The sequence below is a fragment of the Glycine soja genome, chromosome 9, assembly GCF_004193775.1.
Source record: "Glycine soja cultivar W05 chromosome 9, ASM419377v2, whole genome shotgun sequence".
Taxonomy (NCBI): Eukaryota; Viridiplantae; Streptophyta; class Magnoliopsida; order Fabales; family Fabaceae; genus Glycine; species Glycine soja.
Window position 1 is genome coordinate 17,138,087 of NC_041010.1, and position 18,158 is coordinate 17,156,244.

At 32.7% G+C, this 18,158-nt stretch overlaps 1 protein-coding gene across 3 annotated transcripts; it reads left to right on the plus strand.

Annotated features, from left to right (window-relative positions):
* Positions 1-3,934: 3,934 nt before the first annotated feature.
* LOC114425866 (G-type lectin S-receptor-like serine/threonine-protein kinase At4g27290) lies at positions 3,935-8,520 on the plus strand. 3 transcript variants are annotated; one of them, XR_003669306.1, is made up of 7 exons: positions 3,936-5,344; positions 5,475-5,588; positions 6,982-7,139; positions 7,230-7,440; positions 7,550-7,787; positions 7,921-8,018; positions 8,094-8,227. XR_003669306.1 is itself a non-coding variant. In XM_028392828.1 (7 exons), exons 1-7 carry the CDS (start codon positions 4,054-4,056, stop codon positions 8,394-8,396), a joined length of 2,466 nt encoding a protein of 821 aa, XP_028248629.1. In that variant the 5' UTR covers positions 3,938-4,053; the 3' UTR covers positions 8,397-8,516. The 3 variants fall into 3 exon arrangements, 2 of the variants coding, with proteins under 2 accessions (XP_028248630.1, XP_028248629.1); XM_028392828.1 differs by having other exon boundaries at positions 3,938-5,344; positions 7,868-8,018; positions 8,094-8,516; XM_028392829.1 differs by lacking the exons at positions 6,982-7,139; positions 7,230-7,440 and having other exon boundaries at positions 3,935-5,344; positions 7,718-7,787; positions 7,868-8,018; positions 8,094-8,520.
* The last annotated feature ends 9,638 nt before the right edge of the window (positions 8,521-18,158 follow it).

Consider the following 18,158-nt stretch of genomic DNA (forward strand, 5'->3'; position numbering starts at 1 on the left):
TCGATTATAGACGGTTATAATTGTTTTCTCTATAAATAGCCACCTTGTGTTCTCACTTCTAACAACTTCTGAAAGAGCTAGAATTACGAGCTGATATTAGTAAAACAAATAAGAGAAGAAAAAAGTTTTGAAATATAGTGTGACTAACAAATTCTAATCTTTGATTATGAAGATCATTTTGTGAAAAATGAGTTATGAATTTTTCTTGAATTCAAGAAGGCACTCATTCATTCGAGCAAGGTTCTTGCATAGGATTGATCAGGTTTTGTCTATCTTTGACTCTACTTTTTGTGTAGTTTACATATTGTTAGTTTATGCATGAATTTCTGAAGGCATGCTAGAATAGGTTTTTCTAGTTTGGGCTAAGGTTAGGTTTCTCTTAGGCTCTTACTCACAAAAGACCCTAGGGTTGGGTACCTTAGTCTTTTTTTCTGGGGTAGATGCTGAGGTTGATTGTGATTGGTTGCAAAAATTCTATATGCATAGTGAAAATCTAATTCGGGTTTGGATTAGATAACTGGATTAGTTTCTCTAGAGATTGAGAGTGAACCAGTGTAAAAATTGGTGTACTTCTTCTCTTGATCTTACCTTTCTTTCTCATTTTGGTCTTGATCAATTTACTAAAGGTTAAAGGAAAAATCTTTTTTTTTGAAAGAAATAACTTTAACAAAGAATTTTGTGTAAAGGGTGATTGATTAAATATTAGTTTATTCAAAGTTTGTAATATGATCCACGCAAAAGAAGTTTTCTTTTTACTCTGGTTTTAAAAGTGTGTTTTTATTTAGAAACCAATTCACCCCCTCTCTTGGTTCGTGAATTCCATCATCTTTTTCAAGAACAAATAACCAAAACACACCTAAAACCAACTTCCAATATTCATTGGTACTTTATAACATCAATTTACAAGGAATATCATCCCTGATCTCGTTGACCAACTTAACAATAGAATTCACAGTGGTGAGCTCTTCCAAGGATAACTCCTCCTCTTGTTTCCCATAATAATTGACTGATTCATTATAATGAGTAGGGGACGAGTAAAGCTCGAAGTGAGACTTAAATCGCTCACCACTCTCACCCTTGTCAATGGCAAAGAGATTATCCCAACAATCCTTAGAAGGTGTTAGCTAGAACTACATTTCCTTAAAGTTTTATATGACTCTTCATAAGCCTTGAGGATTGTCATATCTCAATGACCCTTTAAGGAGAGGCACGAATAGTCGAAGAGTTTCTTACCATGCCAAGGAGCATAAAGGTAACAAAATACATTGAGTTGGGTGCCTCGTGGAGTTCTAAATTGGTGATCATATCTCTATCACAAATAAAAAGGGATTAGATTCGTCGATAGAATCAATCTTGTCACCCTCAAGGCCAATAAGTTTTCTTTCTGCCCTAACAACTTTAATACAATTTTCTATACTCCCGTCAAAACCAATAGACTTGAGAATTCGGCTAGTCTTTTCTATCATGGCATGAAAAATTTGTCTCAATTTTTATGCATTAGACGTTGTCATTAGGTTCTATTGTCAAAGGATGCAACATACATCCCAGCACCATCGACCTGCGATCGAACTCTAGAATTTGTATTAACAAGAGGAATAGTCCCTATCTCATGGAGGACCAACCGCCTTTGAGGATGCAACTTAGTTGCATCTTCATTGACCCGAATAGTCCATCCACTACTACTTCTACGACCAATATTGATATCCCTACGGTTTTCAGAACTACCATGGACGTCGTGACCGAATAATCCGTTTGAACTGGACTTTTGGGAAGACATCTTCATTAATGCAATCAAACCCAAAACACCCTCAAAATAAGAGACATGATGAGACATAAATAGATAAACTAGAAAGTTAAAGATAAAAGCAAAGAATATACACTTGAAAGCAATAATGGTTGGAAGAAGCAAAATGTGTATAGCACTTGCAACGATTTCCAGTGAAGAACAAAAGACCTATGCAAACGCACAACAAAGTGGCAATTATGATGAAATAAAGAAAGCAAAGCAAATAAAGAGGCATTCAAACAAAAATCCCAGTTATGGGATTTTGAAAATCAAAATGAACATTTAGGGCACAATTACTTGACAAATCCCACTTAATGAAGGGACACTCAATAGATGTGAATGTGCAAAATTGTCATGTGGTGTCAAATGTACACTTGATAAGATGACATTGTCTCTCTAAAACAATATCAACAAGAGGGCAGCTGTTCTGAGGTAAATATCGATTTTTACACTTCATAAGCCAACATTGTGTCTCTGAGACAATATCAACTCAGGTGCAACTGTTCTGGGGTAAATATAGACTTTACACTTGATAAGCCGACATTGCCTCTCTAAGACAATATTGACACAAGGGCAATTGTTTTAGGATAAATATCAATTCTACACGTTAGGGACATGTGACACACAACTTAAATGCAAAACAACTAAATTAAAGATCATAAGTCGATCATAAGTTCAAAAATAGCTTAAAATGATAAATGTCCTAGTAATGACTGACTTATTCATGACAACCCTCAGAATGTGGCTCCCAACACAAACAATTGTAAGTAATAAGCCACGTGGCTAGTAATGCCATGATGGCAAACACTATAAATAGGTGTTGTGTAATCACCTTTGGTAAAAGATCACAATTTTACTCAAACACATTGGATTCCAAAGATCTCTCTCTGGTGTTCTCATTCTCTCTCTCTCTCTCTCTCTCTCTCTCTCTCTCATTCCATTCTACGATGCATGAAACAAATCGCGCTCAGTGCCCTACACCACTCTCTCTCTCTCTCTCTCTCTCTCTCTCTCTCTCTCTCTCATTCCATTCTACGATGCATGAAACAAATCGCGCTCAGTGCCCTACACCATAATAGAAAGCAAGAGAAAGAAGAGTATCGAGATCAAAACCCAAAAGAGCAAAAGAGAAAGCAAGGAAAAGGGTGGGCTATGTAAAATTTGAAAAGTGAAAAGAAATAAGGGTAAAATATGTTGGGGTCCATGTAAAATTTGAAAAGTACTAATTTTACCCTTGATTACAAATAAGTTAAACAATTTGTGGTGGTTAAAACTTGTCAAAATGAATTAAAATTTATGATAGCTAAACACCCCCAAATATTGCATGTTTTTTGATACTTCCTCTCTAATTTTCTCACACTTTCATTAGATATTGGGAGAAGATAAAATAACACTAGATTTTGGTGTATGAGAAGATAGATAAAAATAATAATTAGATCTATTAGTCATGTCAAGAAATCCTAACAGAGTTTTTACGGAAGACAAAAAAAATATTTTATTTTTAAAGATCAAATTAATATGAAATTTTTTATGTAAATAAAATTAATATTTTTAAATATTACAGATAATCCAAATATATTTTACTCGATAAATAAATAATTATGTGGCATTTGCCAAAGCAATTTTTAATTGCTTTGTTGTGTTTCCAATGCTATTCCGTATATATTGGAAACACAAAAAACGTATTTTTAAATTTTCAATATCTTCTCTAAAATTTTTTTAAGATTAATTAAATGTTTAACTTGACCAAGAAATCATGGAAAAAAATGGTAGGAGTATCTCTTTTTGGTTACGTGAGGATATTATTTTCTATTTTAGTATTTAAAAAAAGTGAGTATTTGATACGTAAGGATATTATTTTTCTATTTTAGTATTTAAAAATGTGAGTATCTGATACGTAAGGATATTATTTTTCTATTTTAGTATTTTTAAAAGTAAAACAAAATGACAAAAGAATTATCAAAGTGAGACTGAGAATATAAGATTGGTCAAAATTTGCTAGTCTATGGCCTATGTGGGTCATGTCTTGCGCAGCTGTCATCACACTATTGCTATTTTCAACGGAAGACTGAAGAAAAATATAAAATTGTTTAGTAATTAGAACGTGCATTTTTCTCCTCACAAGTAACAACAGGTCATAACCAGCGGCGTGCCATGCCAGGTGGCGCAAAAGAAAAGAAACCAAGTCAACCCTCAATGAACACAGCTGTAGTGTCACATATTCACTCTGTTCTTGTTCTGGACAATTTTGTAGCGTGTGCAGAGAAATGGCCATTCCTCTTGTAATCCTACTTATTTGCAAGCTATTATCACTCTTCTCTCAAATCTGCTACGCAACGACGGACACCATCACCAAGGGTCAGCCACTCCCTGATGATGGCAACACCTTGCTTTCCAAGGACGGAACCTTTGAGTTGGGTTTCTTCAACCCCGGGAGTTCAAATAACCGCTATGTCGGAATTTGGTACAAAAACATTGTGGTCAAAACAGTGGTTTGGATCGCCAACCGTGACAACCCAATCAGAAACAACTCAAGCAAGTTGGTCATAAGCCAAGACGGAAACCTCGTTCTTCTTAGCCAGAACGAGTCTCTTATTTGGACAACAAATGCATCATCATCAGAAGTTTCGAGTTCGAGTCCAATTGTGCAGCTCTTGGATACTGGAAACTTGGTAATTAAAGATGGTAATGACAAAGAGAGTGTTTTTCTGTGGCAAAGCTTTGACTATCCTTGTGACACACTATTGCCAGGAATGAAGTTTGGGTGGGACTTGAGAACTGGGCTTAACCGGCGTCTTACTTCTTGGAAAAGCTGGGATGATCCATCTTCAGGGGACTTTACTTGGGGGGTGGAAATAGGAAGCAATCCTGACATTGTGATGTGGAAGGGTAACGTTGAGTACTTTAGGACGGGGCCTTATACTGGGAACATGTTCAGTGGAGTATATGGGCCCAGGAATAACCCACTTTATGATTACAAGTTCGTCAATAACAAAGACGAAGTGTATTACCAATACACCCTCAAGAATAGTTCGGTGATTACTATGATTGTTATGAACCAAACACTTTATCTTCGTCACCGCCTTACATGGATTCCCGAGGCCAAATCTTGGACTGTTTACCAATCATTGCCACGAGATAGTTGCGACGTTTACAACACTTGTGGTCCCAATGGAAATTGCATCATTGCTGGGTCTCCAATTTGCCAGTGCTTAGATGGGTTCGAGCCGAAATCGCCCCAACAATGGAACGTGATGGATTGGAGGCAAGGGTGTGTGCGCAGTGAAGAGTGGAGTTGTGGGGTAAAAAATAAAGATGGTTTTCGGAGATTTGCTAGCATGAAATTGCCAAACACTACGTTTTCTTGGGTTAATGAAAGTATGACACTTGAGGAGTGCAGGGCAAAATGTTTGGAAAATTGTTCGTGCAAGGCCTATTCAAACTTGGACACGAGGGGAGGAGGTAATGGGTGTTCCATTTGGGTTGGTGACCTAGTTGATTTAAGAGTTATAGAAAGTGGGCAAGATTTGTATGTTCGAATGGCCACTTCGGACATGGGTAAGAGCTATATCATATTCTTCTAATTAACTTTCTATTGTTAGTATGATATTAATTTGTGAAACTTTACTTTATTATGGAGTGAAATCAATAATGTTTTATTTCATTATCAACCTGTCAATTCTTGTAGATGGTAAACACGAGCATCGGAGAAAGGTAGTCTTGGTGGTTTCAACTATAGCATCGTTGGTGCTTGTGATGCTAGTAGCATTCTGCATTTACATGATCAAAAAAATATATAAAGGTAAATTTCTTGGCCAAAACACCTTTTTACTTCACAAAGATTATAAACATCTACAGACACAGTGAACCTCATCAATTCCTTTTTTGTTTTTGCTTTTTTAAATCCATTAGGTGTGTTTTCTCCTTATTTTAGAATTAGGTTAAATTACTTATTTTGTTATAGTTTCACCATTTTTATCTTTTTTGTTCTTATAGTTTGAAAGTGATTTTTTAGTCCTTAGAGTTTATATTTTAATTCTTTTTAGTTCCTATAGTTTAAAAATGTTATTTTTAGTTCTTATAGTTTGTATTTTAATTCTCTTTTAATCCCCATAATTTGAAAATGATATTTTTATACCCTATAATTTATATTTTAATTACTTTTTAGTCTTTACACAAAAAAATATAAAATAATTAACTACAAATTAGTTATAAATTATCAACTAATTTTTTTATTACAAATTATCTTGCGATAAATTAATTACGAATTACTTATTAATATTTTTGTAATTAATTATAATTGATAATATTACTTATATTTTGATAGTAAAGACTAAAAGAAAATAAAAATATAAAATATATGGACTAAAAAAATCACTTTTAAATTACAGCGACTAAAAGAGAATTAAAATGTAAATTATAAGATTAAAAAATCCACTTTCAAACTATAAAAACTAAAAAAATAAAAATGATGAAACTATAACAATCAAATGAATAATTTCACCTTAGAAGTGCCTTTGCTCTAACCGTAAGATATATTATGTATTACATCCATAATATCATTAAGAAATAAATTTTGATATATTATATAAGAAAATTAATTATATTGTTAATAAATTAGAAATTATCAAAGTAATCATTACGTGTACGTAGCAATTCGTTTTTGTTGACAGCAAAATATTTTTTACATTAGCCGTATTTTCTATTTAAAATTTATATTAATTATATTGAAATGATACTCTTAATTTCAATATTAATTAATTTTAAATTTAATTAGAATGCATTTCATGTAAGAAAATTAAAATTATCATCCAATCATAAACTGTCACAAATTTATTATCATATTATAATAATATAAAAATATTTATATTAAAAATGTTATTCATTACCCACCAATCCATATAGTAAAAGGAAAATATATGTAATTTTTTCCCATTTTGAATTGGAAGCTTCATCTCTATTTTGTGTCTATAGCTAGCTAATTGTATACATAATTAATATTTTGTATATCATCATGTGAGTGTTCTACATAAACCCACAAAAATATGTGCCTAAAATTTTTTCTGCGAGTTTTTTATTTATTTAAGATCATCAAGTGCAAGGATTTGAGTGGAGATTCGTATTATTATAACTTTTAGTCACAGTTTGTATTCTGGTTTGAAGAAAGGATATTGATTTCATTTAATAAATTAAAGGGAAAACAAAAACAAGAATGTCAAGAGAGGATAAAGACGAAGGCAGACAAGAAGATTTGGAGCTTCCTTTCTTTGATCTTGCTACAATAGTTAATGCCACTAATAATTTTTCAATCGAAAATAAGCTAGGTGAAGGTGGTTTTGGTCCTGTATACAAGGTAAATTTGCAACCTTTCTATCAATAAGGTAAAAGAAAACTCATAAATCTTATCACAGTCGATTTTTTTTTCCTCAACTATAATACTTAGGGTACATTAGTAAATGGACAAGAAATTGCAATCAAAAGGCTTTCACGAAGTTCAGGACAAGGATTGAAAGAATTTAGAAATGAAGTTATATTGTGTGCCAAATTACAACACCGAAATCTTGTCAAGGTTTTGGGCTATTGCATTCAAGGAGAGGAGAAAATGTTACTTTATGAATACATGCCCAACAAAAGTCTCGATTTATTTCTTTTTGGTAAGTATTTTCTAAAAGTTTTTATAATATAATATTATAAAAGATTTATTTGTTTCAAAAGTTGTTATGGAAGGAAAAGACTAATAAATTTATTGGACAATCTTATCAGATTCGGAGCAAAGTAAATTCTTAAATTGGCCAGTGCGCTTTAACATTTTGAATGCGATTGCTCGGGGACTTCTTTATCTCCATCAGGATTCTAGATTAAGGATCATACACAGAGATCTAAAGGCAAGTAATATTTTATTAGACAATAATATGAATCCAAAAATTTCAGATTTTGGCCTTGCAAGAATGTGTGGAAGTGATCAAGTTGAAGGGAGTACAAGCATCATAGTTGGGACACAGTAAGTATCTTAAAAGATTGATGTTAAAGTTTACAATGATTACTAAAATATGAAATTAATTTTTGTATGGTTCCTTTAAGCGGTTACATGGCACCTGAATATGCCATTGATGGATTATTCTCTACAAAATCAGATGTGTTCAGCTTTGGAGTTTTATTGCTAGAAATTATTAGTGGAAAGAAAAACAGAGCATTTACCTACCAAGACAACGATCATAATCTTATTGATCATGTGAGTAACACAAAATAGAAAATGATTTTCCTATTATAAAATAGTATACATAACAAATGTATTAAATTATTGTAGGCATGGAGACTGTGGAAAGAGGGTACTCCAGAGCGATTGACTGATGCACATTTGGCAAACTCATGTAATATATCTGAAGTCATACGGTGCATTCAAATTAGTCTTCTGTGTCTACAACATCATCCAGATGATAGGCCAAACATGACATCAGTTGTTGTGATGTTGACCAGTGAAAATGCTTTACACGAACCTAAGGAACCTGGTTTTTTAATTAGAAGAGTTTCAAACGAAGGAGAACAATCTTCTAATAGGCAGACATCTTCATTCAATGAAGTATCTATCTCACTTTTAAATGCTAGATAAAAAATTATCTTCTTTCTAATTTTTATTAAATTATGTACTTGATACTTGGAGTTTGGAATGTTGGTTATGCTAAAATATGAATATATTTTTGTTTTTAAACAAATGTATTGGCAAATTTAGTTTTGAGCTTGCATATAGAAAAAAATGCTTCACAATCATGACAAGCATAAAATAGAAAAGATAGTTGCAATCTTTACTTTGACTATTCACAATCTATATATATATATATATAACACGTATTGAACCTCAACTTAGCTATAAAACTTGAATTAATTAAAACTTTTGCAAAAACAAAAATGCACTATGCAAATAAGTAATAAACTCGATAAATAGCGTATCGTTCTTCTCAGGAATGGAGATAAATGGGCTCAATTCTCACACGTGTTATAATGGGAAGGAAAATATGTTTTCATAAACATAAAATAATAAAAAAAATTCAAGAAAATAAATTACTGTTATGTTTATAAATTTTTTAGGGTTTCTAATTGATGGTAAAAGTAATTGGGGTTTCAAATCCTTTTGTGTTTATCCTTTGTATATCACTTAATTCAAAATAGTCCAAATATGAATTAGAAGTTCAGATTTCATTACAATCAGTTTCACCCAATTCCTTGGCATAATAGATCCCCTTTGATCATATGTTAATGTTGTATTTTCGTAGTTCCATTAAAATTACGTTGAGCATAATTATTGAAATCTATATGAACACAAGTATTATGAAGTACCATTTCTAAGTATAAAATCATACCATTTTTTTTCACTCTAGCTTAAACATATGATTCCATATCATGCCTATTGGATCAAAGATTGAAGATTTGAATATTAGTTTTTAGGTTTTAGTTTTGGTTTGATAATTTTACAATGTCAAACAAGTTTTACTGATGTGATATTTGTAATGAATGTTTTTAGACTAGGCATGGTGATTGATATAGTTTAAGTTTTCTTTTATCTATGCTTAGTGTGAATCAAATATTTTAGAAAAATGGATTATTGATCTCTAATTTTCTTAGAAATAAGTTCAACACAATGGAATTGATTACAAGGTTTTGTAAGCAATTACAAAGTGTTAGAATAAGCAACAAAACTCACTTCTACTTGAAATTTGGCAAGGAGCATTGAATTAATTGATTACTAGTTTCTGTAATCGATTACAGAAGTCAGTTTCAAAAGAAGGAAGGCTTTGTTGGGACAATCGATTACCATGTATTGTAATTGATTAGATCTGGAAACTTAAGGAGCTCTCTATGTGTTGAAATATTCGATTACCACAATTGATAATCAATTATTCCTGAAAGCACGAAAGCATGAGAAACTCTCTGTTTAAATGTGATAATCGATTACCACATTCTGTAATCGATTATCAAGTTTCTAGAAATGCATAACAAAAAGGATTGTTGACAAATTAATCGATTACCATATTTGATAATTGATTAAATCATTTTTGTCTGACAAAATTATAAATACCCTTTTATGTTCTTTTCATTAGTGACTCTTGATACGATTTTATACTTGAGTAAACTTTTCAAGAAAGTCAACTAAGGGAATTTCATTGCATTTCTTCTAGATAATCAAGCTGATCAAGATTTATTCATGTTCATCATGATTTGATAATTCTTGGAAGAGCATGAAGATGTTGTGATCTACACATCAAGGTGTATTCATTTCTTTCTTGTTTCTGATCTTGGTTAGGGTTACCAAGTGTTTTGTGAGTTGATAGGTTTTGATTTCCTGTGTCTTTCTCTTGTATTGTTCAAGTGAAGAGTAGAACCTAGGGAATTGCATGTGTATAATGTTTGCAGTTAATTTTCTATCAGTGGAAGTTCTAAAGGGTCTTAAAAGAACTGGATGTAGGTCCTCTTGAGGACTGAACCATGTTAATTGATTGGCAAGTGTACCAATTTTATCATAAGTAGTAAAGTACTCGGAAGTCCAAGTGTCGAATCCACAAGGATTTTGGTTGTACTTAAGTGATGCAAACCCAATTATTAAGCAATGAAAAGAAGAAATAAAATAATAGATAAAGAAAGATAGGAGATAAGATAAAGATTTAGAAGAAAAGATAAATATTTAAAGATAAAAATCAAAGATAGAAAAGATAAAATATTTGAATTAAAAGATGATAAAGATAGAAGAAGATAGAAGATAAAGAAAGATAAGATAAGAAAAAGTAAAAAATAAGATGAATAAAAGATAAGATAAATTCTCAGAATGTGATAATGTTGGGACCTAACCTGCCTTATTTGCCTAAGATGCATTATTTTAAATTTTTGTCTATCAATTTGGTGAATTTTTCCTACCCACGTCTACTAATATGCTCAACCCGGATCCCTCACGATAAAGAGCCTAATTTATGTATTCTCTCTCCCAAATCCCTTTGCAAAGATGGAATCATAAACAACATTAAGTATAAAGATGTATGCAGAGACACAACAAAGTCACTCTATCCCTAGAAATACAATGTTGAGATACCCTTTCCTAATTCTATTAAGGATTACCATCTCCCAAGCGACTAACCCCTACAACTAATGCATGTAAGACCTTCCTTGTACTTCTATTAAGGATTATCGTCTCTCAAGCGTCTAACCCCTAAAGATGATGCAAGAATGAATGATACATGAAATTAAAATAAGAAAGGATAATAAGAAAGAAAATACCTGATTGCATTGATAGATATGAAACATTACAATACATACGTTGGCTTTTTAGGCCTGCCAGACCTTAACTAAGAGGGGTTTAGCCTCTCATTGTCATGAGAGACTTTTAAAGGAGGTTAAGGTGGATGGAAGAAGATGATGGATGAATAAAGAAAGAAGGTTTCCCCTAAGGGATAGACCCAATGTGTGGGTTCGGAGAGTTCGTCCCCTTCCTCTTTGGCTTGACTCCTTTTTTATAGCCGCTGGAATGGATTTGGGCTTGATGCAAAAAATCTTCCTTATTGATATCTTCTGGATCTTTTTTATTTTTATTTTAATCCTACTTTTTCAAACCTGCAAGCTATAGATAAGAAAAATACCAATACAATCCAATATCAAGATCTACTCAATAAAAAGATAAGGGATAAAGAAAATCAAGACAAGGGTTTATATTGGTTCAATTCTCAAGAGAACTTACATCAATTTTCTCTAAGAACCCTTAGAACAATCACTATAAAGAAATCACTTTACAAATACTATGCAGAAGCAAATCTCTATCACAAGCATTATTCCCTGAAAAAGATTATAGAGCTCATAAACCAGGAGGAGGGTGAATTGGTTTCTAAATCAAATCCAACTTAAAAAAACTAGAGTTAAAAAAAAGCTTCTTTTCCGAGGATCGCATCACAAACTTTAATAAAAAAATATTTAATTAATCACCCTTACCACAAAATCTTTGTTGCAATTATTTCTCAAAAAGATATTTTCTTTAACCTTCAATAAATTGATCAAGACTACAATGAGAAAAAAGATAAGATCAAGAGAAGATGTACACCAAGTTTTATACTGATTCGCTCTCTATCTGTAGAGAAACTAATCCAGTTATCTAATCCAACCCGAATTAGATTTTCACTATGCATATAGAATTCATACATGCAATCACAATCATTCTCAGTTCCTACCCCAGAAAAAGAGACTAAGATACCTAACCCTAGGGTCCTTTGTTAATAAGAGCCTAAGAGAAACCTACCCTTAGCCCAAACTAGAAAAACCTATTCTAGCATGCCTTTAGAAATTCATGCATATGCTAACAATATGTAAAACACACAAAAAACTGAATCAAGAAGAGACACAACCTGATCAATCATACGCAAGAACCTTACTTGAATGAATAAGTATCTTCTTGAACTCAAGAGAATTTCACAACTCATTTTTTACCATGAGATCTTCAAAAACGAAGTTTAGAAGTTGTGAGTTGCATACTTTTTCTATGCACTTAATCTTCTCTCTTCCTTTCACTTATTTCATTTCGCACACACTCATACTCAGAAGTGAGAACACAAGCTGGTTATTTATAGAGAAAACAATTATTACCGCCTGTAATCAATTAAATATTCAATGTAATTGATTATTTCAAAGAAGTAATCGATTATATTATCATTTCAATCGATTTAAGTGTTCTTCCCATATCTGGAAAACTTCCAAGAATAATGTTGTTGGATCAAATGGCCTCGGAATAATTAAGAAAGGGGGGGTTGAATTAATTATTAATGTACCTTGACTAATTAAAAATCTATCCTTCCTAATGTTACTAGATTCAATTAGGCTTTACTACTAAATTATGTAACTTAAACAAAAGTAAAGTGTAAAAGTAAAGTACACAACGAAAATTAAAAAGTGTAGGGAAGAAGAAGACAAACACAAGAATTTTATACGGGTTCGGCAACAACCCGTGCCTACATCCAGTCCCCAAGCAACCACCGGTTCTTGAGATTTCTTTCAACCTTGTAAAATCCTTTAGAAGCAATGATCCACAAGGGATGTACCCTCCCTTGTTCTCTTTGAACAACCAAGTGGATGTACCCTCCACTTGAACTGATCCACAAGAGATGTACCCTCTCTTGTTCTCAGTTACAACAACCCAAGTAGATGTACCCTCTACTTGTAAAACAAAGGATGTACCCTCCAATGTGTTAAGACAAAGAATTCTCAGGCGGTTAGTCCTTTGAATCTTTGTAAGGGGAAACAAAAGATATCTTAGGCGGTTAGTCCTTTGAAATCTTTTGTTTAAGGGAAAGGGAAGAATCAAAAGAATTCTCAGGTGGTTAGTCCTTTGAATTCTCTTGGAAAGGGAGAATGGATACACTAAAGAATTTAGGCGATTAGTCCCTCTATTCTTTTGGAAAAGGAAGAAGAGAGACACAAAAAGAATTCAGGCGATTAGTCCTTGTTGAATTCTTTTTGGCAAAGGGAGAAGAGAATGAAAAGATATAGCACACTTTTGTTTTTTTTTCAGAATTTTCACTTGCAGAAGAACAAGGTTTGGAAAACAGAAAACTTAGAAAACTTTTTGGCAAAGGAAGAAGAAGAAAGATGAGTAGGAAAGAATTCTTAAAGAATCATAAAGGTTGTAAAGGTTTAAAGGTTTCTCAAAAGTTGTTCAAGAAGTTGTTATGAATGCAAGTCAAGGTCTTGCTTTTATAGACTCTTCATGTTTGGTCAAGAAAACCATTGGAAGAGTTATAACCTTGAGAAAATCATGTCAAGAGTTACATCTCTTGACCTTTTATTCAAAACTTGTCACTTGTAATCTATTACCATAATCACGTAATCGATTACACAATGCATTTTATAAAAAGATGTGACTCTTCACAATTAAATTTGAATTTCAATGTTTAGATACACTAGTAATCGATTACCAATATATTGTAATCGATTACACCATTTAAAAATCATTTGGAATGTTGCAAATTCAGTTAAAACCTTTTTGAAATCAAATTTTATCACTAGTAATCGATTACAGGAAACAGGTAATCGATTACCAGAGAGTAAATACTGTAGTAACTTAGAAAAGTTTGAGAAAACTCTTTTGTAAAACAAAACTGTGCTATGTTTGGTTTTTGAAAAATCCTTTTCAATACTTCCCTTGTGAAGTCTTGACTTATGGCTTCTTGATTTCTTCTCTTGAATCTTGAAATTAATCTTGATCTTAAACTTGTTGACTCAATCTTGAAATCATTCTTTTGGGCTTTTTGTCATCATCAAAACTACTTGATTCATACTTGATTCATCATCATTAAGCTTGCTTCTACAAATGTAATCGATTAGATTCTTCCCATATTTAGAAACAAACTTCTTACTTCTACATGATGATGAATGATGCACATATGAAAATATAGACACTAAAATGCAACAATCAATACAAATATCACTCAAAGAGTTGGGCATGTAAAAGACAAAACTTCTTCAAGCTTCTTCAAGTTCCAAGGCATAGTCTTCATGTTGCTCCCCCTATCTCTAACAATCTCTCCCTTTTTGGCTTTGATGATGCCAAACTTGAATTTCCATTTGAGTGCATTTGGAGAGTCTTGAGAGTAGAGACTTTTCTTGGAAAACCTAAAAGTTTCTTAACACTAAGAGAAATGTGTCAATTCATATCATCATCATCATCATCATTAGTTGGAGTTATATATGAATGTATGTATGCAGTGCACTAATCATATGCATCTCAAATCCATGTTTCATCTGCTTGACTTGAAGTCCAAGGAAGAAGTTCAACTCTCCCATCATAGACATCTCAAATTCTTTCTGCATAGAACTGGAAAATTCCTTACACAAAGTTTCATTAGTAGCACCAAAAATTATATCATCAACATAGATTTGCATAACTAATAACTCATTGTTAATGTTTTGACAACTAGACCTCTTACAAAAGATTGCTCAATTAAGAAATTTCTCAATCTCTCATACCAAGATCTAGGTGCTTGTTTCAAACCATATAAACCTTTTTCAGCTTATAAACATGATTAGGATGTTTGAAGTCCACGAAACCTAGAGGCTGATCTACATAAATCTCTTCTTCAATGAATCCATTGAAAAAAACACTCTTCACATCCATTTGGAATAATTTGAAATCCATAATACATGCAAAAGCAAGCAACAACCTATTGGCTTCTAACCTTGCAACGGGTGCATAAGTTTCATCATAGTCAATGCCTTCCTCTTAGTTGTATCCTTTTGCAACCAATCTGGCCTTATTTCTTACTATGATGCCCAATTCATCATGTTTGATTCAAAAAACCAATTTGGTTTCGATTGACTTGTGAGAGGTAGGTTTAGGAACTAAGTCCCACACTTCATTTCTCTTAAACTAATTTTGCTCTTCATTCATAGCCATCAACCAATGTTCATCATACAAGGCTTCATCTGTGTTTCTTGGTTCAATCTAAGAAACAAAAACCATGTTATTGCATAAAATCCTGAGTCTAGAGTGAGTAGAAACTCCCTTTGATATTTCTCCAATAATGTTGTCCAAGGAGAGGTCTTTTTGAGTTCTCCATTCTCTAGGGAGGTCTTTAGGAGGCATGGCAGTGATTTCTTTGCTTTGTTCAAGCACTTCAACTCTGGTTTCATTTTCAAGAGCATAATCTTTATCCTAAAAACCTGCATTTCATCTTCCAAAGATTTTTCTTGAACAATATAATTAGTTTCATCACACACAACATGAATAGATTCTTTCACACATAAAGTTCTCCTATTGAACACTCTATATGCTTTACTTTCCAATGAGTAACCAAGAAAAATAGCCTCATCAACTTTTGCATCAAATTTTCCTAGAGATTCTTTGCCATTATTTAAGACAAAACATTTACAACCAAAGACCCTTATATGAGATATATTTGGTTTTCTTCCTCTATAAAGTTCATAAGGGGTTTTCTTTAGAATAGGTCTTATAAGTACCCTGTTTAAAGTATATCAAATAGTACTCACAGCATTAGCCCAAAAGTACTCTGGTAGCTTTGTTTCATTTAGAAGAGTTTTAGCTCCTTCTCCAAGGGATCTATTTTTTCCTCTCCACAACACCATTTTGTTAAGGTGTTCTTGGGGCACAAAAGTTATGGTGAATTCTATTTTCTTCACAAAACTTTTCAAAATACTCATTTTGAAATTCACCTTCATTATCACTTCTAATTGAAACAATGTCAAGACCTTTTCCATTTTGAATAACCTTGGAAAGTTTACGAAAAACATCAAAAGCTTCATTTTTGGTTTTCAAAAAGAAAGTCCCAATGAACCTTGAATATCTACAATTACTAAGCCATAGTAGTTGTCACCTAAACTCATAGTTCTTGAAGGACCAAATAAGTCTATGTGAAGTAGTTCAAGGGGTTTTGAAGTGGAAACAACGTTTTTACTTTGAAAAGAGTTTTTAACTTGTTTTCCTTTTTTACATGCTTCACACAATTTATTTTTCTTGAACTTGAGTTTCGGAATACCAATTACTAAGTCCTTTTTAACTAGATGATTAAGATGATGCATGTTTATATGTGCAGCCCTATGATGCCATAACCAAAATCATCAATCTTACTTACCAAGCAAGTAAGTTCATGAAATGATGCATGTTCAATATTCAACATGTAGATATTACCTATTCTTTTACCTATGTGAGCAACCTCACCAGATATAGCTTAGCAAATGAGACATCAATTCTTGTTGAATTCAATTTTGTAGCCTTTGCAACATAGTTGACTAATGCTTAAAAGATTATGCTTAAGTCCATTAACATATAGGACATTTTTTATTTGTGTCTTGTGCAGATTTCCAATGTTTCCTTCTCCTATAATTTTCCCCTTATTGTTGTCTCCAAAAGTGACATATCCTCCTTCCTTTGACACAAAGTCAATAAATTAGGACTTCTCACTCGTCATGTGCCTAGAGCAGCCATTATCCAAGTACCATAATGAGTCCCTTGCTTTTAGGCACACCTATAAGACAAAATCAATTAGAGAGAGGTGGTACCCAATTGAGGTTAGGTCTAATGGGGTTAATTTTCACAATTAAATCTTTAGGAATCCAGAAACATTTACATCTAGGAATGTCAAATCTCCTAACATAGAATTTATAAGATGTGTGTCCTCTTTTCATGCAATAATGACAACTTTTTGCTTTAGGCTTAGAATGCACTATGCTTTTCTTTTTGGAGACTTTGTTTAGGTTCACCTTTTTGGAGGATGCAAACTTGGTATTCTTAGAAAAGGTAGTTTGCTTGTTATACCCCAAATCGGTCTTATCGGTAACATGCTTTTGCACAATGACCAAGTGACTAAGATCATTCCTTCCTTTGTTCATATTTCTAAACAGATCTTTAAGATAGGAAAGTTCAGTTTGCAACTTCATACATTCTACATAGTGATCATTTTGGAACTTTACACCTCATCATGCATTTCATTAAATGCTTCCAAAAATTCTTCAAATTCAGAATTTACCTTAGTTTCTTCAATGGCTAAGGAGTCATTCATTGAATCTACCATCAAGTTGGAGGAAGAGGATGTTCCCAAGCTATGTAGGCCTTTTTTTGTTTTTTGTCCTTCTGTCCTTTCTTTTCAGCAAATTTTTTTTAAGGTAGATAGGACATTCAGATTTGATGTGACCTTACTTTCCACATTTGAAGCATGTGAAGGTGTTGTTGTTGCTCTCTATCTTCTTTGGAGGTTTAGAGAATTTTCAGTCTTTGGATCTTTTGAGAATTTTTCCAAACTTCTTCACAATCAAGCTTAAATTCTCTGCATCTTTGTCATCACTAGAGCTTTCTTTGTAGTATTCCTTTAAAGAATTAACCTTGAGTGCAATTCCTTTTCTATTTCTTCTGCATGAGATTGTTGAATCAACTCATGTTCATATGCAATAAATTTTCCGAAGAGAGCTTCCATCGACATTGATGCTAAGTCCTTGGATTCCTTAACTGCTGTGATCTTTGGTTCACAAGTTCTTGTAAGACATTTGAGGATTTTGATGTTTAGCTCATTATCTTCAAATGTTTTTCCAAGACCAAGAATGTGATTCACAATATGGGTGAATCTTGTTTGAAGTTCTGAAATGGTTTCTCCATTCTTCATTCGGAAAGCTTCATATTCGGATACAAGAGTGTGCTTTCTTGCTCTTCTTACATCCGCAATTCCTTCAAGCATTTTCTATATTTCCTTTGCACTTTTGCACCTTGCAGTATGAAAGAATTCATCTAAAGATAAACCAGAAGTTAAAATGTTTTTAGCTTTTTGATCATCTTGCACTTTTCTTTTCTCATCATCTTTCATCTCATCCCATTCTTTAGGTACCAATTCACATTTAC